The 21687-nt window shown below is 52.1% G+C and overlaps 7 protein-coding genes across 7 annotated transcripts; 6 read left to right on the top strand and 1 right to left on the bottom strand.

Annotated features, from left to right (window-relative positions):
• Nucleotides 1-83: 83 nt before the first annotated feature.
• On the top strand, nucleotides 84-1361 carry BDR25DRAFT_227484 (phosphatidylserine decarboxylase; the record flags this gene model as incomplete). Its single annotated transcript, XM_033685249.1, has 2 exons — nucleotides 84-202; nucleotides 251-1361. The coding sequence occupies 2 exons, from the start codon at nucleotides 84-86 to the stop codon at nucleotides 1359-1361; spliced, it is 1230 nt and encodes a 409-aa protein (XP_033546576.1).
• A 1153-nt stretch (nucleotides 1362-2514) lies between these two features.
• Nucleotides 2515-4360, top strand: BDR25DRAFT_39049 (uncharacterized protein). The gene is made up of 3 exons (XM_033698098.1): nucleotides 2515-3772; nucleotides 3821-4130; nucleotides 4189-4360. Exons 1-3 carry the CDS (start codon nucleotides 2600-2602, stop codon nucleotides 4251-4253), a joined length of 1548 nt encoding a protein of 515 aa, XP_033546575.1. The 5' UTR covers nucleotides 2515-2599; the 3' UTR covers nucleotides 4254-4360.
• Nucleotides 4361-5262: 902 nt separating this feature from the next.
• On the top strand, nucleotides 5263-6596 carry BDR25DRAFT_288113 (meiotic chromosome segregation protein). Its single transcript, XM_033688371.1, has 2 exons — nucleotides 5263-5813; nucleotides 5966-6596. Exons 1-2 carry the CDS (start codon nucleotides 5324-5326, stop codon nucleotides 6442-6444), a joined length of 969 nt encoding a protein of 322 aa, XP_033546574.1. The 5' UTR covers nucleotides 5263-5323; the 3' UTR covers nucleotides 6445-6596.
• Nucleotides 6564-8062, bottom strand: BDR25DRAFT_39034 (adenosine deaminase). Its single transcript, XM_033698091.1, has 2 exons — nucleotides 7643-8062; nucleotides 6564-7589 (listed from the first exon to the last, which is right to left on the bottom strand). The coding sequence occupies exons 1-2, from the start codon at nucleotides 7822-7824 to the stop codon at nucleotides 6713-6715; spliced, it is 1059 nt and encodes a 352-aa protein (XP_033546573.1). The 5' UTR covers nucleotides 7825-8062; the 3' UTR covers nucleotides 6564-6712.
• A 3713-nt stretch (nucleotides 8063-11775) lies between these two features.
• On the top strand, nucleotides 11776-14713 carry BDR25DRAFT_314987 (uncharacterized protein; the record flags this gene model as incomplete). The annotated part of the gene is made up of 4 exons (XM_033691494.1): nucleotides 11776-12201; nucleotides 12554-12651; nucleotides 12707-13492; nucleotides 13543-14713. 4 exons carry the CDS (start codon nucleotides 11776-11778, stop codon nucleotides 14711-14713), a joined length of 2481 nt encoding a protein of 826 aa, XP_033546572.1.
• Nucleotides 14714-16251: 1538 nt separating this feature from the next.
• Nucleotides 16252-19324, top strand: BDR25DRAFT_304193 (glutamate decarboxylase). The gene is made up of 10 exons (XM_033690158.1): nucleotides 16252-16788; nucleotides 16882-17281; nucleotides 17341-17380; nucleotides 17426-17467; nucleotides 17522-17547; nucleotides 17603-17628; nucleotides 17681-17811; nucleotides 17863-17871; nucleotides 17924-18699; nucleotides 18756-19324. Exons 1-10 carry the CDS (start codon nucleotides 16710-16712, stop codon nucleotides 19078-19080), a joined length of 1854 nt encoding a protein of 617 aa, XP_033546571.1. The 5' UTR covers nucleotides 16252-16709; the 3' UTR covers nucleotides 19081-19324.
• Nucleotides 19325-19625: 301 nt separating this feature from the next.
• On the top strand, nucleotides 19626-21647 carry BDR25DRAFT_288099 (uncharacterized protein; the record flags this gene model as incomplete). Its single annotated transcript, XM_033688370.1, has 6 exons — nucleotides 19626-19762; nucleotides 19828-19862; nucleotides 19914-19983; nucleotides 20049-20216; nucleotides 20296-20606; nucleotides 20674-21647. Exons 1-6 carry the CDS (start codon nucleotides 19638-19640, stop codon nucleotides 21642-21644), a joined length of 1680 nt encoding a protein of 559 aa, XP_033546570.1. The 5' UTR covers nucleotides 19626-19637.
• Nucleotides 21648-21687: the final 40 nt, after the last annotated feature.

Below are 21687 nucleotides of genomic sequence, written 5' to 3'. Positions count from 1 at the left end.
GGCCAAGCGGCCCCTGGTTTGTCGCTTCCTCCCAGCTGATGTCCTGAATGCTCAGGAACACCCGTTTTAGGCAAGTGCAGATCATGTCCACCCTACCACTAAAGGCCTTGTCTCGACTATGGGGCCGCTTCAACGAGCTCGAGATACCCTATTACCTCCGTGTTCCCGGATTCAAGCTTTATTCCTTCATTTTCGGCGTCAAGTTAGACCCCTTGATTCTTACACTTTAACCACATCTAACCTCTTCTAGCCTCTCTGAAGTATCGCAGCCAGACTTGCACGTATATCCTAATCTCGCATCTTTTTTCTACCGGTCCCTGAAACCTGGTGTCCGGCCGCTAGATCCCAATCCTAACGCAGTTCTCTCCCCAGCAGACGGGAAAGTTATCCAGTTTGGGATAATAGAGCACGGCGAAGTCGAGCAAGTCAAAGGCGTCACGTATAGTCTCGATGCTCTTCTAGGCTCCGTCCGGCCGTCAAAACAAAATGCCATCACGCCCGTTGAAGCCGGAACCAGCGGCTCTCGCACCAAGGTAGGCGACGAAGAAGTGATCCGGGCAGACGAAGAATTCGCCCAAGTAAACGGCATCTCCTACACCCTCCCCAACCTCTTCTCCGGCCCATGGCCTAATGCCGGAAACCCCTCCGAAATGCCCACCGACCAATCAACCCACCCAACCGCCTCCTCGGAGGCTGAGGTCCGCGCCGATCTCGCCCTCAGCGAAGCCTCTCGTCCCTGGTGGGCCCCCGCTTCCACCATAACCCCAACCTCCCTCTACTACTGCGTCATCTACCTCGCTCCTGGCGACTACCACCGCTTTCACTCTCCCGTCTCCTGGGTCGTCGAAAGCCGCCGTCACTTCGCCGGAGAACTCTACAGCGTGTCCCCGTACCTCCAGCGCACGCTCCCAGGCCTCTTCACCTTAAACGAACGCGTTGTGCTACTAGGTCGTTGGCGCTGGGGCTTCTTCTCCTACACTCCTGTTGGCGCCACAAATGTCGGCTCTATCAAAGTGAACTTCGATCGCGAGCTCAGTACGAATTCCTTAACTACAGATACAGCTGCTGATCGCGCGGCGGAAGAAGCTGCGGCGCGAGGAGAAGCGTATTCGGGGTTTGCAGAGGCGACGTATGAAGGTGCGAGTCAGTTACTTGGGGGTCATGCGCTGAAGCGGGGAGAAGAGATGGGCGGGTTTCAGCTGGGGAGTACGATCGTGCTTGTTTTTGAGGCTCCAAAGGGGCAGAGACCGAGTCTGGATGAGGGGTTTAATAGGGAGAGGAAGGGTGGGTTTAAGTGGAGGATTAGTCGGAGCCAGAAGGTTAAAGTAGGGGAGGCATTAGGGTATGTTGAGGAGGCGTAGTGGATGATGAGATGGTAGGGGGTTGAGGTTGTTGATACCACTGTACATCAATTGTAGCTCAGCGTGAACCAGGCAGACGGCAATTCCGGAAGGAGCGAGTAATACATGAACCAAATGTGATTCGCTTACTATACGTGAAAGTCATATCATCGCGTTAATCCTAACCTCTTTCAATCATCCATCTTCTTGTTGTCTATACACTATTAAATATCTTCCCCTATTATGAAATTAAGAGCTTAGACTATTGCAAAATAAATATCTGTTAATTGCTTATATCTCTCCAGAAATTTTAAAAAGCAACCTATAACATAGCTGTTAGCCCTGCTGTCCTGAACCACTACAGATCTTGTTTCTGCTGCTCTAGGATTATGTCTATCACATCAAAGCATACTATAAAGAAAGTCCCATTTAATTAGCTGTAGAGATTAGAGATTAGCGTTTATATTCTCTAGGCCCCTTTATTAGCTTCTTAAACTCTACGCCAGCGTCTTCTTTACAGGCCTCAACCTCTTAACATAACTTAAATTCTAGCTAGGTAGGTACGCTACATATGAGGGAATACAAAACTTACTAGGCGATCTGCTGTATACAAGCTGCTAGTTATAAGCGCTATTGTCTTGCATACTCGTAAAGTAGAGACTTAGCCGCTTAACAGTAAACACTCAAATTCCGTGGCAAAAAGTGGACTTGATTACTAGAAAACAGGGTTCTACTATAGTAAGAAGCTATTTCCTACTACCTATAGACAAATCACCTACACCTATAGTAGAGTACCTGCTACCGTAGTGGGAACGGGGCCCATAGTGACCTTAACGTTGCATCCATCACCCACCCGCACTTAGATGCAGACTTTGCATCGAGATTCCCTGACTGTGGGACAAGGAAAACTGATGCCTGAAATAATCTAACGACTTCACAGCCAGATGGGCAATGTCTGTCAGCCGTGGTGCCACATGCCGAGAACTGCCATCACATGTGGCTTAAACGGGACAAGTTAGGCGAGAAAAAGCCACCTGTGACTGGACTTTTCAGTCCAGAGCCTCGTGTCTCATTATTGGACGCAATGAGCAGTTTACTGCGCCATCTGGCGCTCAAGTCTGCCTTGAGGAGTTTAACTAGGTTCCGCTCCCAGTTCGATCATGCAACTTGGAAAAAACGACAATCGCTCGACCATCGAAACTTGCGGTTACATTCTCAACCTTCCCCCTCAAACTTCACCATCCTAGGTTCCAGAGAGAATGCCAATACGAGATCACTTCACGGGTTGGGTCAAGCCTCGTGCTGGATCCGATAGCCATCTACCACAAATTGCCTATCACCCCTCTTTTGACAATGGATCCCTATATAACCCCAATAATATGATTGCACCGAGCTACCCAGGCTATGTACCCCCTCAACCCTCTAATGCCAATTACTCGCAAGCGCCACACTGGCAAAAGAGCGAGCCTCCTCGTATTCTTGAATTTATTCCGCAAATGAGTCCAGCGGGGAGTCCTCAAGCGGAACTGCAACCACCGCAATTGCAGCCGCAACTCCCACGGCAAATACAATCGCAATTAATTGGAAATTCGGGCCCCTACGAGAGCATGGGGCTCAGCGAGATTAACCTAGCGCAGTCGAGGATTAGTGGGCCGGAGTATTCCGACAACAATGAGAGTAAGAGAATTAATTCTTCCAATGCTACACCAACAGAAACCTCAAGCGGCCAGAAGGAATTTAGTGTGGGTTTAACCAGCTCCAGCAACTTGATATACCAAGATGGAAGGGAAAGAATCGAATCCATTCCGAGGGGTGACGGAGACTATCCTAATGCAATGAATGAAAAGAAAGCTTCTGATGCAGAGAGCGAAGAAAATGAGCCCTCTAGAGCAGAGAAGGAAGAGAAGATGCCCCCTGAGGCGGAGAGAGAAGAGGAGAAGCCTTCCGGAGCAGAATGTAAAGAGCAGAGGCCTTCTGAAGCGGGGGTTGTGGAGAAGCCAATAACTGCTCAGCCACAGCGCCAGCGGTGGAATCAGAAATTGAAACCTCTCCCGCCCACATCTCGGGTAGTGGAGCCGTTTGGCGGACTTATGAGTCCAGGAGTCCCTCCACTCTTGCCCAAAGGCCTCGATATTCTGGAGGAGAATAGCACTATCCAAGACGACGTCCAAGACACCGCAGGCAAACCGACCTGTTCCCTCAACCTCATCTGTTACAGCAAAGGCTGTTCTATGGGCCAAATCATAGTTACTACAAGGGAAAGATTTGCAAATGATGAACAATACCAGCGAGCACTGTCAAAAACACCAACATTGGTGTCTACGGACGGAGAGTTCTTCCAGGCGCTACGTAACCGTTATTCAAGAGACATGTGCGGATTCTGGCAGCGGTACTTCTCTCTAAAAACCCTAAGGAGTATACGACTACTTTCAGTAAGCTTTCCTCACTTTCCCTTTCAGCACATACTCATACCCTTGTAGTACACGGAGGCTACGCGTCCAACGCCTGTCCCCCTTGACGACTTCACTATGCAAGAAGTCCTCTATGCATACAACCACCCCTCAAACTTCGGACCCGAAACCGACTGGGTCGAATGGGTATTCCGCCTTCGGCAGCCCGACAAACGCCACGCTCTTGAATTCGTAGAAGGCTGGAATGGCATGCGTATTGGTATTGCGGGCACCATACCATGTATTGCATCCAGCCTCGTGGGCATTATCTGGAGCGCAAGAGGGGGAGACGTGCAGACCGCGTTTACTGTGGCGGGGTTTATACTAACGATTGCCACTGGTAGGTACATCTGATTTGTTTCGGAAAAAAGGTTCGAGAGTTAGACTGACGGTTGTAGTTTTGCTTGCGCTGCTGGCTGTTATTAGTGGCATCGATTCCACGTCCCACCAAACACGGATATAGACCTAGGACTAGTGCATGGGCCCTCATTTGACGGGCTTGGTTCAGAAGACTCAGGATGCTCCTCAAAATACGCGCCCCACGTCGCGCCTGCATTCGCAAACAAGATATCCACGTGATCCGTATATTTCCCAACCTCTTTCACCAACCACTCAATCTCGCTTAACTTGCTGCTATCCGCAGGAACTGAGTACGCGCGCGCATCAGGGTCCTTGTTTAGTAGTGCATTGAGTGCCGCCACGGCTTCATCGCAGGCGCTGAAAACTTTCGAACATCCTGCTTGGAGAAGCCTGATGGGGGTAAGATTGATAATGGATAGGAAAGGGGAATGGGCTGGGGTTCTGGGTTTACGTACCCGGATGCGGAATGCAGGCCCAAACCCCGTGAACCTCCTGTTACGACAGCAGCCTTGACAGTGAGAGAAAAGATGTTTTTAAAGTCATGGAATTCGACGTCAGCTTCGGCCATTGTGCTGCAAATTTGGGTGTGGGGTGATAAGGTACATACATATAGGTAGTCTAGATTCTAATTAAGGAGGTAAATGTATAAAAAGAGAAGTAAGGCCGTATGTCTCGGAGACTTGACATTGAGAATAGAGAAACTTAGGCTGGAGCTGAGGCATTCCAAACAGCATTTTATATTAGATGGGGGTCGAATTGCTTTGAACTCGAAAATCAACATTTAAGTAAGTGCCTACAAGAAGATCTTACGATAATAAAACAACTGGCTTCACGGATCGGTTGGTCGTTTAATGTAGAATCTTCAGAGAAAGACTCAGGAGCTAACCGAAAGCGGGAGGCCAGGAAGTGAGAAAGCGCCACCAATGCCTGCGATACAGTCTATGTATTCATTAGTTCCATTCATTCAAATAGCAGACTGACCAATCCTATCGTAAAGAGTCATCAACATGCACTAGTAAGTCAACACCTCCGAGATCGGCGATACTGCTTGCGCAACGCTTATCAGCGGCTTGTTACCATATCATTTCAAACCTCAAGTTATAAAAACATCTCCACAAAGTATTTTACAAAGCACCAGCATCACACTCAATTATAAAACATCGATATTCACGAATGCCAATGGCACCAAACACTTCTGACAACCTCCCCCCAACCGCAGCATATTTCCCAACATCCCCTGCCTCCCCCCTCCACCCCCCAACAGCCCTCTACAATCGCCTATCCTCCCTCCCCCAATCCTCCCTTGTTAAAACTCTATCCCTAACTATCCCCCCGCGCTCCGGCCGCGCCTTCCAAGTCCTCGCCGGGTCCATATTCCGGCTCTCAACGCCGGATGGCCCTCAAGTCGGCGACTTAAATATCTGGAATGCCCATGATCCGCGCGAGAGATTCTGGGCCGCTAGGACGAGGCAATTACAGGGGAGTCATGTGAAGGAGGGAGATCGTCTTTGGAGCTGTTTGCCGTTTATGCGACCGTTGTGTGGGGTTATTCGGGATGGGTGTGGGCTTGGGGAGAGGGAGGAAGGGAGGACGGAGAGAGGGGGACGGAGTAGGTGGGGAGGTAGGGTGCATGATTTGTTGGGTACGAGGTGTGATCCTTATGGTAAGTCTGGGCCTAGATTTGTCTTTTTGATGATTTTCCAAGGCGTTTCGAAGAGTACCCTTCATATCCAATTCCGTCTAAAGTCTAAACCCTTAAACCCAACCAGACACCTCTTCTTCCTCCCATTCCCAGCCTCCATTAACCTGCTCTAGTATCCCACATGTTAACCTCTACTTCGTATGACTACCACTGCCACTCCAACCTTGTACGCGCCATCCTCCCCTTCGCCCTTACCGAATACGACATCCATGACGTCCTGAACGTTTTCCAAGTCACGGGTCTCGATTCCGAAGGACGGTATTTCATGGAACCATCTCCTGCAACTCCAGACTCCTTCGTCGACTTTTTCGCTGAGCAGGACTTACTGTGTGCGCTGAGTACGTGTCCAGGCGGGGATTTGAGTGCGTGGGGATGGCATCAGGCCAGGGAGGCGGAGATGGGTGTGGCTAGGGAGAGGGAGGGGAATGGGAATGGGGGAGGGGGGATGAAGAGTACGTGTCGGGGTATTAATGTTGAGGTTTGGGAGATTGAGGAGGGGGTGAGGGAGGAGGTGTTGAGGGACTGGAGGAGACCGGAGAGGAGTGGGTATATGGGTAATCATGGGATGACGATTCCGAGTGGAGAAGCATGAAACATCGATATTTGCATTGCGTTTCTGGAAGGCTTGAAGTTGAGGCTAAATGCTCATTCGGAGGTTTAATATGTTTTGATCCACGGGGCTTTGTGCTGAAGTATAATCGCAACTGAGGTAGAACGCCAAGGGGAAAATTTAATTAGTTAACCTTCTTGCTGGAGTTAGAGAGAACGTCAACAGAATGTAGATGTCTGCCTTATATTCCCCCCCTTTGATGTTCCTCGTTAGGTGATGGGCTACGATCGATTGCTTTCCCTCAGTGATTCTACAGCTCTTGCCATTCCTTCATCAACTCTTCTAACGCAGTTAGAATTTCCCTTTTTCTTCCATCTCCGCACCAGCTCCCTTCGATTCCGGCTCGGGATATGCTCCCCCATTCTTGGACGTCCAAGTCGAATGATTCTTGTACGCTACAATAATTATCTAGAATATATCTTCCAAAGTATGCGGGATCGTCGCTATTAATGCTAAATCTGACTCCAGCATCCAAGAACTTCCGTATTGGTAGATCCTGAATAGAAGGTACGGATCCAAGGACGACATTGCTAATCGGACATGTCGTAAGCAAAGTGCCTTGAGCCGCTACCTTTGCCATCAGGTCAGCATCGTCCGCAAGTCGAATTCCATGATCTATGCGCTCGATGCCTAGGGTATCCAGCGCACTAGCTATGAAGTCCACTGGCCCTTCTCCGCCTGCGTGGGCAGTGCGGCGTAGACCTTGTTTCCTGGCCTTCTCATATATCTCCGAGAAGAGATGCGGCGGGAAGCCGACTTCACTAGAATCCAGGCCAATGCCTTTGACAGCGCCGCTCCGGTAACTCTGCTGAACATGCTCGTTTTCAAAAGTCGCTAAACAGTCTTCAACAGGCAGGTGTCTAAGAAAGCATGTGATGAGTTCCGTTGTGATGCCGAGTTCTCGCTCGGCCCGACGACACGCAGATTCGAAGCCGGATAGGACGGTGTTGTAAGAGACACCGCGCGTCGTGTGCGCCTGCGGGTCGAAGAAAACTTCAGCGTGATGCACGCCGTCGGCTGAGGCGTGCTGGAAGTAATCCCATGCTAAAGCTTCGAAGTCGTGGGCGTGAATTAGCACGGACATGCCGAAGTAATAATAGTGGAGAAAGTCATCAAGAGAGGTGAATCTAGACCGTGTGAGCATCTGTATGGGGTTGCTAGGTGGGTGCGGGATATAGACCTTCCATATCGAGATTGCAAAGAGTCTGGGGAATTGAAAGCTGAGTCTTCGGTTGGGAGGGAAATATTGTTTCTTTTAGCGAGTTCAAAGAGGAGGGTGGGACTAAGGGCGCCTTCTAGATGCAGGTGGTGTTCGGCTTTTGGAAGACGTTTTAAGAAATCGTGAAGTGGAGTCTTGCACATGGTGGTCTAGAACACTCCTTGAAGGACTGATACAAGGAAGGCAGCGGGTAAATTGCAGGAACGGATGAAGGTATTAGAGTTTACTTTCATACACTGCTCTTTCACACACCGCTACTGGTAGAAACAGCACGGAGAAATGCCAAAGGACCGAAAAGGGGATGTGCAAGCCTGCAAATGTGAGTAGTGTTAGCGACCCACTCCGAGGTCACAAGTCTTTCTTAGCGGAGAGTGCCGATGAAGTGAAGGATGCCGTGTGAAGTTGAAGTTGAGTTAAGGTTGGAGTCCGTTCCCACGCCGCCAGATTGGGACCTCGCACAAAGAAGCTTGGAGGATTGCTGGAATGAGGAATTGCGGCTTGTGGGACGTTGTCTTGACCTACCAGTGTACAAACGCTGGAGTTGGGTGACTTGCTTAGGCTCGTAGACGTGGTGAAGCCTCCAAACTCAAAGTTGCTGCGCGGAAATCGCCTGTTAGAGAAAGACAACCGTGCGGGTCGTGCAAGCTTTTTCACGGCTCGGAGCGAGTAGCGCCTTACCTGATTGGCTAATCCCCCAGAGCTAATGGAAGCATGGAAGAATTTTGGAATTTTCCTAATGGAGCGGAGGAAGAGACGTGGATCCCCTCACCATTGTCGCCTCCACTATGGGTGTCGGATAGAGCGTTGGAGTCGCCACTGCGGGCTGCCGGTCGAACTTCGGCGTCTTGCTGACAATAAACCCGTTTGGTCCAAATACTGCTGAATGGAGCGTCCGCCAACCAAGCTTCCCGAGGGAGGCTGTGCAAAGTGATTTGAAGCCGAATTGACTTTTATGTCACAACTATTGATCGCCGCGCTCCTCAAACCATGAATGCTTGATCAGCACTCCGACCAAACCCTGACGTCCTATCGAGAGAGGGGGCACAGGGGCAAGATCAGGTGTCAAACCTGCCGCAAACATTTCAAGGTCCGATTGCCGCATAGATCGGCGGAGCTCGCTCCTCGCAGATGGGAGGACATCGGAAAGGGGCTTTGTCCAAGTTTCCAGGGTCGGGCGGTGAGTTCTACTCCCGAACAATGACGGTCTGCCGGGCGGAAGTAGCCGAACCGCCTGGGAAGCGGGCGGGCGACCCAAAGCTGGCACAGACATAGCATGCAGATCCATGTTTCATCAGCGATCAGCCCTAATTATGTCCACTGCCGTCGGCGATGGACAAGTCATCAACTGCATGAGTGACCGCGGCAAAAAATATTGTATTAGTATTGAAGGGAACGAGTGGAGCGGGGATGGTCCGGAGCTGTCGGAAGGTAGTTGCCAGAGTTGTATCGACACTCGGTAAAATCTGTGCGGGCAGATCGATATCACATTTGCCCATGTCAGACGCCGGCACCCCGGGGACGCTCCGTGTAAAAAAGAGTCTTTGCATGCATGCAACAATCTCCTTGCCGCATGGCTGCGCAGCGAGGGACGACGATTCTGAGGTTGCCGAGACGCGCCGGCGAAATCCTGATTGAGTTTTAAGGACGCCAGATCTGCGACGCGAGCTGCCTAGCGATGGCGAGCATGGCGAGTATGGCGAGCATGGCGACAACATAGCGGTGCGGTCTAGATGGTTCGCTCGGCAGTTGGAGAGAGTCGTCCTGGGGTGTCAAGCGGCTGAAAGTCTGTGCCAAGTCCATGGACTCCGACCCCGGCCCGTTCGGGTGGCACGCTAGAAGACTGCGAGAAGTGGATGAGGTTCTTCTTGGCCTGAGGGCGCGTGGACGCAGCCACTTGCAGGCCCGTCAAGCTGAGACGTGGGGAAAAACGTGGCCGGTTTTTGAGTCGCTGGTGCCACCACTGTCATGGCCCGGCCAGGGTTGGCAAGGCCAGGCGTCGTTTCGCGCATGGCTGGCTGGCTGAGCGCTGGCTGCTCGGTGCTCGCGAAGTGTTTATCTTGGGCAACGGGAGTGGTGTTTCTTGTCTTGGAATTTGCCTCTAACCGCCCACTCCATGGGCTTGACCCTGCCTACGTGGAAGGCAGAGCTCTGCCGAGGCGTGCGCCATTCTCGAGGCTCATCAGATGTCGTCGGCATCCCGTTCCGTCACCTCCCAAGCGACCCCTCACTATCCCAATCTGCACGCAGTCACTGCTCTGCCACCCGAGCTGCCAAATCGGAACGCAGATAGACCTCGAGGCTTGTGCCCCTGGCTCCGTCGCCGAAACCTCACAGTCAACGTGCTGCCGCCGCAGGTAGTGTCACATTGGGCAGAGCAGCACTCACGCCGACGACGCTTATGCAGCCGCGGCATGCTGGGCCCACTGGAGCTGTCTTTGCTGCGAGTTCTGCCCTATGAACGCTTGCGGTTTCACGCCTCGGATGTCCGCCGTCGTCTCATCCAGCCCTATCCAATCCCAAGCGAGAGCGCCCCTATGGCATTTTGGGGACTCCTCCTCCCACCATCCCACCATCCCACCATTTTCGGCCCCCCGTGGCCTGCTCAACCCTCCAGGATGCACGCAGGGATAGACGAGGCGGGAGCCTCTCATCACTTGCACCTCGCCCCTGCATCCTGCTGTTCAGCAGATCCATCACTGCTGTTCAGCAGAAACATGCTTCGGGAATGGACTTGCCTGCTGCTCCGTTGTCTCGGGCCATGGCGTCGACGCTTTCTGACGGGACCTGCCCCTTTCTGGAATTTTGGATCGCCTTCAGCAACCAACAGGTCTTTGTCATGACTGAAAAACCTGGGCATCCGGATCTTCACCCGATACCAGCATGCTGAGTGTCATGCTTCATGCCGCTTCCGGGCCACTACCCTTTTGTCTTCGTGTTGCATGCACCACGAGGATCATTGGGCTTCCATGGAGACACCATAGCTCTGCCGTCACCTGTCACACCCTGCTAATCAGCCTGCTGCTGGCCGTTTGATGGCGGCAAATACTGACGAGTAAGTCCCCTTTGGGCTGTGGCGTCCCGAGCGCCACAACTTTCCGTGCCTATTAGTGAGTTTGTTGAGAGCCCTCAGTGTCGAGCCCTTACCGGTCAAGCACCTCTGAAAATTTCCGAAGCAATAGCTTGAAGAGACCCCTGACTCCTCGTCTTGTCCAATCTTTTCATACTGCGAAAACCTGTCTTTGCGACGTGGAGGAGGAGCGGTGTCCCAGTTAGTTTACATCAACCACTCATCCGATATTGAAGGTATTGTGGCAATTCGGAAAACCTTGCTTCACTCCACTGACGCATAAAATCTTCCAGACAGACTGGTTATTCCCACGTGCAATCGGAATCTGGGGGTGGATCGTTAAGCGTAACGTCACGTACATTGGAGCGTCAGATTCCTCGCCAAAGTCCTGTTTCGCTATCACGCCAGCGATCCAATTCTCTCTTTTGTACTAGGTCGGCGACCGCTGCCGGGCCTTGCTGCACCCATTCGCCCTTCTATCACTGCAGCTATCACCGGTGCAGCCCGCGGCACCTTTGCAGCTGCCTTCCGAGTACAGCTCTTCCAATTGCTCTGTTTTTGGTGGTGTCCCAATTGGCTTGCCTAGTGGTTCCTCCCGCCAGCCTGACCCCCTTGCGATTTCTCCCGGCGCCTGATTGATTGCTGATCTGGCTTGCTACGGCAGAGCCCAGCGCGGCTCCCTCATCATCTGAATCGTCAACCGCCGGACCCATCAATTCACAGGACCGGGATCTGTCGCATCTGCAGGTAGTCTCCTTCAGCTGGATGTGCGGTGCGACTTTAGTAAGCCTGGTTTCTTAGGCCAGGGCTAGTTCACCCGCACACCTTGAAACCCAGCCAAGCCAGCAACATGTCCTAGACTGCCCCCGTTCTATTGGTCTATTTCAAGCATCGGTCCCGGGAACTCTCCATATTGCTGGGCATACCCGAGCGACGTTCGGCTAGTGCCGAGACTGCCATTCCTTGACCCCACAACATCCCTATATCCCCCTAGATAAAATCGACCTTGGCTTGTCGTAATCTTAGCATGGACGACCCGATGTCGAATTCATACCAACGACATACGGACAACTTCTCTGTTGTCCGTAAGTCTACACCAGGGTCCTCTCACTCCTCTCCGCAAACCATGATTCCACCGCCTCAAAATCCCTTTGCAATAGCTCCTTCCGGACGCGCATCTGGGTTATCTGCTCCATTGCCTCAAATGGGATCACGATCACCTGGAGGATACAATCCTACTCTGTATGGCCACTCGTATGGGACGTCCTCGGCGTCGCCGAGCAATGCCTCTGGTAGCGTACCAGAAGGACATTCGAATGAGCCTCCCAGCCTTGCAGCCCCTGGGATTTCCCCAACGCAGATTTCTCCGTCAAACTTGAGCGCACAGAAACGAGCATACCGCCAGCGGAGGAAAGATCCTAGTTGCGATGCTTGCCGGGAGCGAAAGGTCAAGGTAAGTTGGCATGGCAGTTCCCCGCCCCCTAGTTTCCTTCGATATTGAGTATGGGATTCCTGAAGCACACGAGAGTTGAAGATTGCATTGGTATGGCTCTGCTGGACAAGACTCCATGGCTCGAAGAGGAACAAACTGATGTTGGTCTGTCAAAACCTACCCTACCGATCAGGACGTGGCGAGCTGCTCGATAACAATTGTAACCGTTTCAAGCGTCGAGACGCAACTCCTCTTTGTAGGATCATGGGTTTGAATGATCACTCGTGTTCAAGCATCAGGGGTCTTCCGGGACACAATTGGTTGGCGTGGAGTCTTCAAAGTCAAACACTATGAAGCTAACCTAAACGTATAGTGCGATGCTACGGAAACTACGGCTTGTTCTGAATGCTCTAGCCGAAACCACAAGTGCCAATTTACTAAAGAGACGAATCGGCGGATGTCTTCGATCAAGTAAGTCGGCGCAAGTAAAAACAGTTCAGGGACTGCTCACTAAGATTTCGCGAAGGCAGGTACAGGACCTCCAGAGCCAACTTGCCGAGCTTAGACAAGAGAATAGTCATCTCCGATCAAGAGTATCAGATCGTGACATCATGGAACTTGATCGAGGCACGGCGATTGTCAGGAGTGATGATGGCCGTGATTCACCTCAAAATAACTCACAAAGAGTTCGGCCGCCTACGCTGAACAACTTTGACTCTGTTCGAAGAAACGTTCGGATACATTCTCAAGGCATTTTTGAGATCCCTTTGCAGCAGCGACAGAGCAGTGCACCCACGAACACCGCGCCGACTGTCCCCGAGATCCCATCTCGAGCCGATTTTGCTCGTCTTTCGCGTTCGTACCTTGACTCTGTACATGAATCATACCCCGTTGTGCACTGGCCGACATTTCAGCGCGAGGTGGACCAAGTTTACACCGCACGGAGTTTCCACGCAGTGTCACGAGAGTGGATTGGCTTGCTCTTTGCAGTCATGGCATGCGGGACTCTCCAAACAGTACACAGCTTACCGGCATCCCCAGGAGGGGAGAAGGGAGGCGTGGTGTATTTTGAGACTTCAACCCACTACCTGACACCTTGGGCGCAGAGCTTAACGATTATACACACGCAAGCAGCTTTGCTCCTGAGCATTTTCGCTACTGAGAGCAACATGAGGCCGAATGGGTCCATGTGGTTGGCATCTGCTGTCAGGACTGCTCAAGAGCTAGGCCTCAATACGGAGTCGGAAGAATTACCTATTATAGAGGGCGAGGTGCGAAGGAGGGTGTGGTGGTCCATCTATGCCTGGGACAGGTATGAACCTTTCCCCCGCCCTCAATTCTATTCGCTTATCGTCTGCTTAGGGTTTCCTCTCTCATAAAAAGCTGTCCTATGCTTATAAACGAGGATGACTGTGACATATCATTCCCTTCGTCTGTCGAGGATCGTTATATCCAGGCTCAGGGGATTGCTCGTCCCCCGCCAAACCAGACAACCTTTACCGGGTTTGTGGCGGTCATTCAAGCCACGCGGATGTTTTCCGAAATCCACCAAGCACTAAAGTCTGGTGTCATCACGCCTCCAATTCTCCAAAGCTTCGATAAAAAGTTCCGTACAAAACTATCGGTATTTCCTGAATCCTATCAATTAGAGTCAGATGCATATCTTGAACCGTCTGCTCTGTCTCCAATACTAATCGTACAGTTTGCTCGATTCCAACTCTACCGACGAAATATTTCCCCAGTCTGTCGTCCAAACGAGAGGGCGGATGCCCTGCGACGTTGCAGCTCGGTAGCCCAAGACACAGCCAAGTATATCTCTCGCACCTTATCGAACAAGCCTGGATGGCCTGAGATCGATGATAAATGGCACTCCCGGGTGGCTCAGATTGCCTCGAATGCGATGTGCCTACACCTCTGGCGCTGCATACTAGTATCATGCCTCCGGTCCGAATATGAAACGGCGTTGACGTGTCTTCTTGTGTCTTCGGCAATTGGGGAGTCGCGCTCGATCAATATTGCGTGCGGGAAATATATCTCGTTCTTCCTGCACTGTCTCACAGGTCGGATACGAAGTGGGAGCGGTGGCCACCACCAACTGGAGCACGACGAAGAGATGCTCGCATATGTTAGCGGTGATATGCAAGGGCGCCTGGAACACTCTTGGGTATGGGCGGGTAGCGAATTTACCGATAGCTCTACGTCTGCGCACACCTCACCTCAAAGCACTATATCACCACAGAGCGCCGGCGAGCCGATGCAGGGTACTCACCTTCCGCTCCGACCAAACGCGGGATCTCCCGAGAACGGAACGAGAGAATGGGCCGGCTGGGGCACTATTGAGCGAACTCTCCATCAGCTCATAGAAGAGCATCGAGCTCGTCTTGCCCAGCCTTCTTCATACTATCCTCCTCCCCACAATCCAGTCAAGCGTGTTCAGTTAGCGCCGGATCCTCCCGCTTCTCCACCTATAACGTCACCAGTGCCTCGAACGCCATCAAGCACAAATCGGATTAGTATCGCAAACATCATCTAGGACATATTCATCTTCTCATCTGCAGCCGGTACCTGCGGTTTATGGGAGTTAATACGAGAATACCGACATGATGGGGAGAGCCCCTTGCTTACCCCTGTGGCAATAGGGCAGTGACAGGCCAGTACCAAAAAATCGCAAGAACGTCCCTGCGTTCCAGTATCCGATAGGCGAGATCACACAGGGGCATGGTGGTTTCCGCATCAAGGATGGAACCGTGGAGGTCCTTGTGTGTAATTGAGCGACTTTAACGATATATCACACTGCTCAGCATACTTGAATGAAGATGGAATGTCATTATTTCAGCATTGGGCGTCTAAGGAAGAGGGCCTGGCGAGGAATACCCTAGATGGCACTTTATGCATGTTCCTCTCAAGGTCTGCCCATCAACCCGGAGGCTTTGGCCTATATCACACAGAAGCGAGGCATAGTAATATTTAAAAATCGCAACAATCGAGTCCAGAATTTCATATTCTCATGGTAGAGCGCTTTGTTGGGTGTACTGACTAGCAGCATCTCCCTCCTGCATATTCTATCATAAAACTGAGCTTTTCAGACCACTTACACAAGGCTGGCTAGTAACTTCGTGGTGGCGCGAAACGGACGCAGGCTAGCTTCATTCACTTTGTCTTTCCATTTGCTGGGAGACTTTGGAGTTTCCGGTGTGCTGCAAGTTTGCCACGGGGAGGCATGGTATGATATCCCCCGTTCTTCTCACCGGGGAAGACGTGCCGTCAACAGGTCTCGAGACAATGGGAAGAGCAATCTGCCTTTCAGCAGCAAGGTCTCATTTTAGATGGCTTTTGGAAGCGTCTCGAATTGGGGCGCAATTCAGGCCGGAATGGTAGATGGAGAGCCCAAAGTGCTGTCTACGCCGGCTGAGGTTCGACGAAGGGTGAGAGTGATGGGTTAGTGGATTGTAGGGTGACTTTTACACAACACGGTGAATCTGGACTAGGCTGGGGAGGGGGGGCGGTGTGTTCTGAATATACGCCTCGCGAAGGTACCGGTGCAACATTACACCCCAAGCGTCGGTTTCGTATTCGGAGTCAGCATCCTGACTGGTTTTGATAGCACTCTGCGACAGCCAAAGAAATCGACGATGGAAGCAATATCGCCAGTGAAAATTTGAAAGAAGTGGGGGGGGGGAACCCGACCAGCGGCTTTGGAGCGAAAGCACGATGATAAAAGCCGAAATGAGGCTCTCGGGGCCTTACTCTGGCTGTTGCATGGTCACTCTCAGTGTTTGACGGGTGCTGGGAAGGACACTGTTTTGTTTGGGGATTGCGGGAATTTTTGGGTGGTGGCGTTACCTGACAGTTTGACCACTACCCCATTGGGAAGGCTTGGTATTGTCACGCAACCATAACGAGGAGGTCACCCCAACGGCATCTAATCAAGTCTCCGCGCGGCACTGCGGCTCAGCTGGCTCTGACGGAAGAGAGACCTTGGTGTCGCGCGAAGGGTCAAATGGCGGAAGAAGGGGGTATTTGGGATGGGCATCAACAGGGTCAGCCCATATCAAGACTGAGGGGGTCCCCCATGGTGCTCCCGCCGCAGCGCGAATTATGTCAGGACCTCATTCATCAGCACAGAAGAGCGGCGAAGGTGAAGCTAGCTAATCGGTATATAACCCGCGCAGGACGACGCAGCATGTCAAAGGCGGACAATTACTGCGAATCTTATCCACCCTTCATGCGTTGCTTCCAGCTACGCCATTCAACTTGTGTGCACGAGAGCCAATTGACGTTTGGGACGTATCCCAAGGAAAAGGGGCCACCAGCTCTGTGACAGCGTTTGAAGTCTTATTCTTCCACGGTTCTCAGCTCCAAGGTGCTCTTCGGTGCTCTCAAGCTGCCCTGTATCTGAGCTTCGCTAGCCCTCATCCCGCGCCTTCCCTCTCGCCTATCCCTGTCGAGGCATAGTGTGCCAAACACAGCCTAGCGGTTTCCTCAATCAGCAAGTGTATATCAGGCGGTGTGATCATTGTGACAAAACCATGGCGGCGCTAGTGGTTGAACAAGCTTCGTCTGAAAGCTTAGCTAGGCCCCACGCCGATGATCGAATCAAGTATCCAGGTGAGCAACCTTCAGGAACCTGTCCTCGCTGCGCGCTGCATCACTGCTGCAGTCTGCAGTCATCCATCTGTTGCCGCTCGCTGACGTTGCTAGACGCGCCCACGCTGCACCTGCCCTATCTCACCGAATCCGAGACCAGGTCGCAGCCTCGCTCGCGCGCCGTCTCCCGCTCTTCTACCCCGCTGTCCCGCCCGCGAGTTTCCCCTCCACCCTCCTACACCTCCGCCAACCCACCCACCAAACTCCAAGCCCTCGCCGAAGCCACAAACCTCGACGTCAATTTAATCGCCGAAGCCATCATGGTCCACCTCAACCGTGTCGCAACCGATGCCGAAGTCAAGGACGGCAACACGCTCGTCGACGGGCTAGAGAGCATCCGCTTTGAGCCTGCCGATGAGGAGGACCAATTCACCGCCACCGTCTATGGTTCGCGATACGCGGCCGAGGACCTGCCCAGATATGAGATGCCGGATCGGGAAATGCCAAAAGAAGTGTATGTCTGCCCTGCAGGTCTGTAATAACTCTAAGAGGGAGCTAACACTCTGGACGTAGGGCATATCGTATGATCAAGGATGACCTTACTCTGGATGGTGTAAGCTCTCAAAACGAACAGAAGGAGCCCAATTAATATGCTTAGACTCCCACCCTTAATCTTGCGAGCTTCGTCACTACCTATATGGTTCGCCACCCTCCTGCTAGAGCTCTCAGTACAGTTATGCTAACTCTGGTCCAGGAAGAGGAAGCTGAAAAGCTCATGGTGTATGAAACCCCTTGCCCCCTGCTCGCATTTCCCCGAATAACACGTTATTTCTAGCGAATGCTTCTCGAAGAATTTCATTGGTCTGTACACCATCTATACTTTGCGTAGGCTGAGACACTGATCGGGAATCAGATTATGAGGAGTACCCGGTATCTGCAGACATCCAGAACCGCTGTGTGTCTATGATTGCTAGGCTGTTTAACATCCCGGCACACGACGAGGGCACTAATGCTATGGGCACATCCACCATTGGAAGTTCCGAGGTAACTACAGCTCCCGTGAACCATAGCTAAGATACGCGCTAACCCAAATAGGCAATCATGGTGCATAACTCTTTCCAGCTCTGGATTCTATATCACTAACATACGATTATAGCTCGCGGTCCTTGCCATGAAAAAGCTCTGGCAGAATAAGCGCAAGGCTGAGGGCAAGCCATACCACCAGCCTAACATTATCATGAACTCAGCCGTCCAGGTGTGCTGGGAAAAGGCGGCCCGTTATTTCGATGTAGAAGAGCGATACGTCTATTGCACGGAGGATCGCTTTGTAATCGACCCCAAGGAGGCTATAGATCTGATCGATGAGAATACTATTGGTATCTGCGCTATTCTTGGTACCACCTACACGGGCGAGTACGAAGATGTCAAGGGGCTCAACGATTTGCTCGTCGAGAAGAACCTCGACGTTCCAATCCATGTCGATGCTGCCAGCGGTGGTTTCGTTGCTCCATTTGTCAATCCCGGCCTTCTGTGGGACTTCCGCCTTCCCAAAGTCGTCTCCATCAACGTCTCAGGCCACAAGTATGGACTTGTATATCCTGGTGTGGGATGGGTCGTCTGGAGAGACCCGAAGTACCTTCCCAAGGAACTTGTCTTCAACATCAACTACCTCGGTGCGGACCAAGCCTCATTCACCCTCAACTTCTCCCGCGGGGCTTCCCAGATCATTGGACAATACTACCAAATGATTCGTCTTGGCAAGCGTGGATATCGGAGCATCATGCTGAACCTGACACGGACTGCCGACTATCTTGCCGCAAACCTAGAGCAACTAGGCTTTATCATTCTTTCGGAGCGCAGTGGAAATGGTCTCCCTCTCGTCGCCGCCCGCATCGACGAAGACCTCGGCAAGCAATACGACGAATTCGCCATGTAAGCCACCGCCTTCTCCAACCCCGTACAACCCCAAATGCTAACAACCCACCCAGCGCCCACCAACTCCGCGAACGCGGTTGGGTAGTCCCCGCTTACACCATGGCCCCCCACTCCGAGAAAATGAAACTCATGCGCATCGTGGTGCGCGAAGACTTCACGCGATCCCGATGCGATGCACTGATCACGGACATCAAACTGGCGTTGCAGACGCTGGATGCTATGGACCGCAAGAAGATTGAGGAACAGAAGGAACATGCGGCGGGGATTAGCCGACGCGCCACGTGGACGGGTAGGCATAATCGATTGCCGACGAATATGTTTGCAGGCGAGACGCATAGTTTGCAGGGGAAGCATGGGAAGACCCATGGGGTGTGTTAGGAGGGGGGTTTTTAGAGGTTTAGGGATGTCAAAAAGGGGGGATAGGGTTGGATGGAATTGGATTGGATTGGACCTTCTCATCTCAGGTGTCGTCGACAATGGACGGACGAAGAAAACATACGTCAACATTAACCACAAACAGCATTCCCCTCAGTTCTCTCATTAAATATTACAGCACCTAAATAACTACGTAAAAGATAAGATCAGACATACAGAAAAGAAATAGAAGACCAGATCAAAGATATCTTTGTTTCGTTGAGTGGATTGACGTATGTGAAATGAAAAAAATCTGACTGTGCAATCTCTATTTGAAGGGTGCGATAGGGGATTAGGAAAGGCTTTGATTACTTGTATTAGCTGATAACTTGGGCGTGTCTGTGTTGCTATCTACGCTCTGCCATATGCATGTATCAAAGCTCTGAGAATAGTGTTAAGATGTGTGCAGCCACTTAACATGCAAAGAATATCCATTGCGGCAAGGCTTGCCGAGGCTGCAGCTCAGGTGTTGATCGCTAGCGCACAACAACGTATGCACCTCATCCAACAGCAGCTCCACAATGCGCATGCACTCTACCATGTCTGCTTCTTCAGACTCGAGCGCTACCGATGTAGAGCAAGGTAACGAAAACCATCCGCCGCAGCTATCGGCGCTGTTCCTGATCGTATTCGATCAGAAAGTTGGGTATGCCACTTCTCAACTCTTGTCCCAACGGAGCTCTCCATCCTTCTTGTACTGACCCTCAATAGTTATACAGTCGCTTGGAAACGATGCTCCACTGATGGTATATTTCTCGGTGCTCGGGTTCTTTGCCGTTGACTCACGCAATCTGTAGTATCGCTTGATGGCGCCGTCGAGTTTAAGTCGCTGCCTTCCGGCTTACATGCCGTCAAATCCGACCTCGTGTGCGTCGCACCCCCGAAATCCATATTGTTGAAGCGGGCGAAGAAATTTGTTGACGATGGAGTAGATACTTCGTACACGAAGGCTATGCCGGCCTGAGCGCATTCTGCAACAAGCCCGCATCGGCAGCAGAGCGCAATGCGCATTTCGTCGCAGTTGGCATACTGGTACCGCTCAGCTATGGGCGCCTAGGACGGAGCTGGCTTCACGCAGGCAAGCTAGAGAAATTGGCGAGGTGAGACGTTCCGGGGGGGGGTTGTGGGGGGCGGGGTACAGCAGGAGCATGTTGGGAGTTATAGCTGACGAAGGTGTAGCGCCCTCGCCGACGACGCGACTGCCACCGCCCCGTTGGAGGAGTTCTGGGAAGAGCAATCGAAGCCCAGTGCTTCAGGTTTATCTCCTAAAATTCTGCAGATGAAGACGCATAGTAGAGCGAGAGCACTGTCGACGATCACGGCGGTGATACCTTCGGAACAGTCGCTTCCTGCATATCATCCGGCGCTTTCGATACTGCAGTATATTGATCTCTTTGGACCTCTGGTTTACCGATTACAACAGGCTGCGCTGTTGCGGAAACGTATATTGTTCGTTGGCGCGCCGCCAGTAAGAGCTACGTGCGAGTTTGGTATGTCTGGGCCCTGCCCTAAATTGGCCAGTCGGGAATCTTAGGCTCAGCTAACGTGTCATGATAGTGTACGATCTATCCGTCCTGTCAAGCCTTCCCAGTTCCCTCAGCGACCTCCTCCCCCCAGGTAGCGAAACCTTGCACCGTCTCCGATCACTCTTCTCCCTCGGAATCCACGATATACCCCTTCTAGAAAAGCTACGAACGCCCAGCCCTGAAGATGATCAGTCATCTGGGATTGAGCTGGACTCCCAGGGGCCCGGCTCCCACGGCTGGGTGGCATGTACGACGGACGAGATCATTGCAACCAAAAAGCAGCTGTATGATATTATTGTTGAGATACCCCCTACGTATGACGCGGCGCCGCAGAAGCGAAGATGGCCTACGATTCGGAATTCGGATGGAACGCTGATTAGAGCGAGCCAGAGGGATGTGTGGCGGTACAAACTTCTACACCACGAGCTATGGAAATATCGACGGGACTCACCGTCGAACGCAAACGGGGACGCCAGCACCAACGACAACATCAACCAGGACGAGGACGAACGGGCTGCATTATTGAGACACAGCGAATCACCAGATGAAGATGACTCCCTCAGTGAGACCTACGACGACAAAGTCGCAGAACCAATGACATGGTCCCAGCTCGCATACTCTGGCTTCATGTGGTGGGCATCCGCGGGTGAAAAAGACGCCTACATGATCGAAGAGCGCGACCGCGACCGGGAAGTCCTTGGCGATCTATCCGATTTCCAGACCGGCTTGCATACGGCTGTTATTGCATATTTTCACAGGCTAACATGTTCCTTGGTTAGGAGGCTTGCAGCACTGATTGAGGCGATGGATGATGAGGATGGCGGTGCAGATGGGGAGCAAGAGGTGTTGGTAGTAACGCGAGATGACTTAAGTCGCGTTGGGCTGGATAGCTGGAGTGAGGGGGATAAAGCGTTTGTGGAGGACTTTCTGTGGCTGTATTTTGGGAGGAGGGCTGAGGTGCAGGGGGCGAATTTGGAGTGCTGCGGGATGCAAGTTTGTTAAAAGGGGCGGGGGAGGAGAGAGGAGGGGAGGGGAGAGGAGGGGA

This window comes from Lindgomyces ingoldianus, assembly GCF_010093535.1.
Source record: "Lindgomyces ingoldianus strain ATCC 200398 unplaced genomic scaffold BDR25scaffold_19, whole genome shotgun sequence".
NCBI classification, from domain to species: Eukaryota; Fungi; Ascomycota; class Dothideomycetes; order Pleosporales; family Lindgomycetaceae; genus Lindgomyces; species Lindgomyces ingoldianus.
This window is presented reverse-complemented; position numbering and strand designations above follow the sequence as displayed.

What these genes read in the sequence shown, in the direction of transcription:
- BDR25DRAFT_39049 (XM_033698098.1), top strand. Translation starts at nt 2,600, where the DNA reads ATGCCAATACGAGATCACTTCACGGGTTGGGTCAAGCCTCGTGCTGGA. An exon ending in GGAGTATACGACTACTTTCA is followed by an intron (nt 3,773 to 3,820) that starts GTAAGCTTTCCT and finishes ATACCCTTGTAG; the next exon opens with TACACGGAGGCTACGCGTCC. An exon ending in TATACTAACGATTGCCACTG is followed by an intron (nt 4,131 to 4,188) that starts GTAGGTACATCT and finishes TGACGGTTGTAG; the next exon opens with TTTTGCTTGCGCTGCTGGCT.
- BDR25DRAFT_288113 (XM_033688371.1), top strand. Translation starts at nt 5,324, where the DNA reads ATGCCAATGGCACCAAACACTTCTGACAACCTCCCCCCAACCGCAGCA. An exon ending in TACGAGGTGTGATCCTTATG is followed by an intron (nt 5,814 to 5,965) that starts GTAAGTCTGGGC and finishes AACCTGCTCTAG; the next exon opens with TATCCCACATGTTAACCTCT.
- BDR25DRAFT_39034 (XM_033698091.1), bottom strand. Translation starts at nt 7,824, where the DNA reads ATGTGCAAGACTCCACTTCACGATTTCTTAAAACGTCTTCCAAAAGCC. An exon ending in TTGCAATCTCGATATGGAAG is followed by an intron (nt 7,590 to 7,642) that starts GTCTATATCCCG and finishes CACACGGTCTAG; the next exon opens with ATTCACCTCTCTTGATGACT.
- BDR25DRAFT_304193 (XM_033690158.1), top strand. Translation starts at nt 16,710, where the DNA reads ATGGCGGCGCTAGTGGTTGAACAAGCTTCGTCTGAAAGCTTAGCTAGG. An exon ending in CGGGAAATGCCAAAAGAAGT is followed by an intron (nt 17,282 to 17,340) that starts GTATGTCTGCCC and finishes CTCTGGACGTAG; the next exon opens with GGCATATCGTATGATCAAGG. An exon ending in GAAGCTGAAAAGCTCATGGT is followed by an intron (nt 17,548 to 17,602) that starts GTATGAAACCCC and finishes CGTTATTTCTAG; the next exon opens with CGAATGCTTCTCGAAGAATT.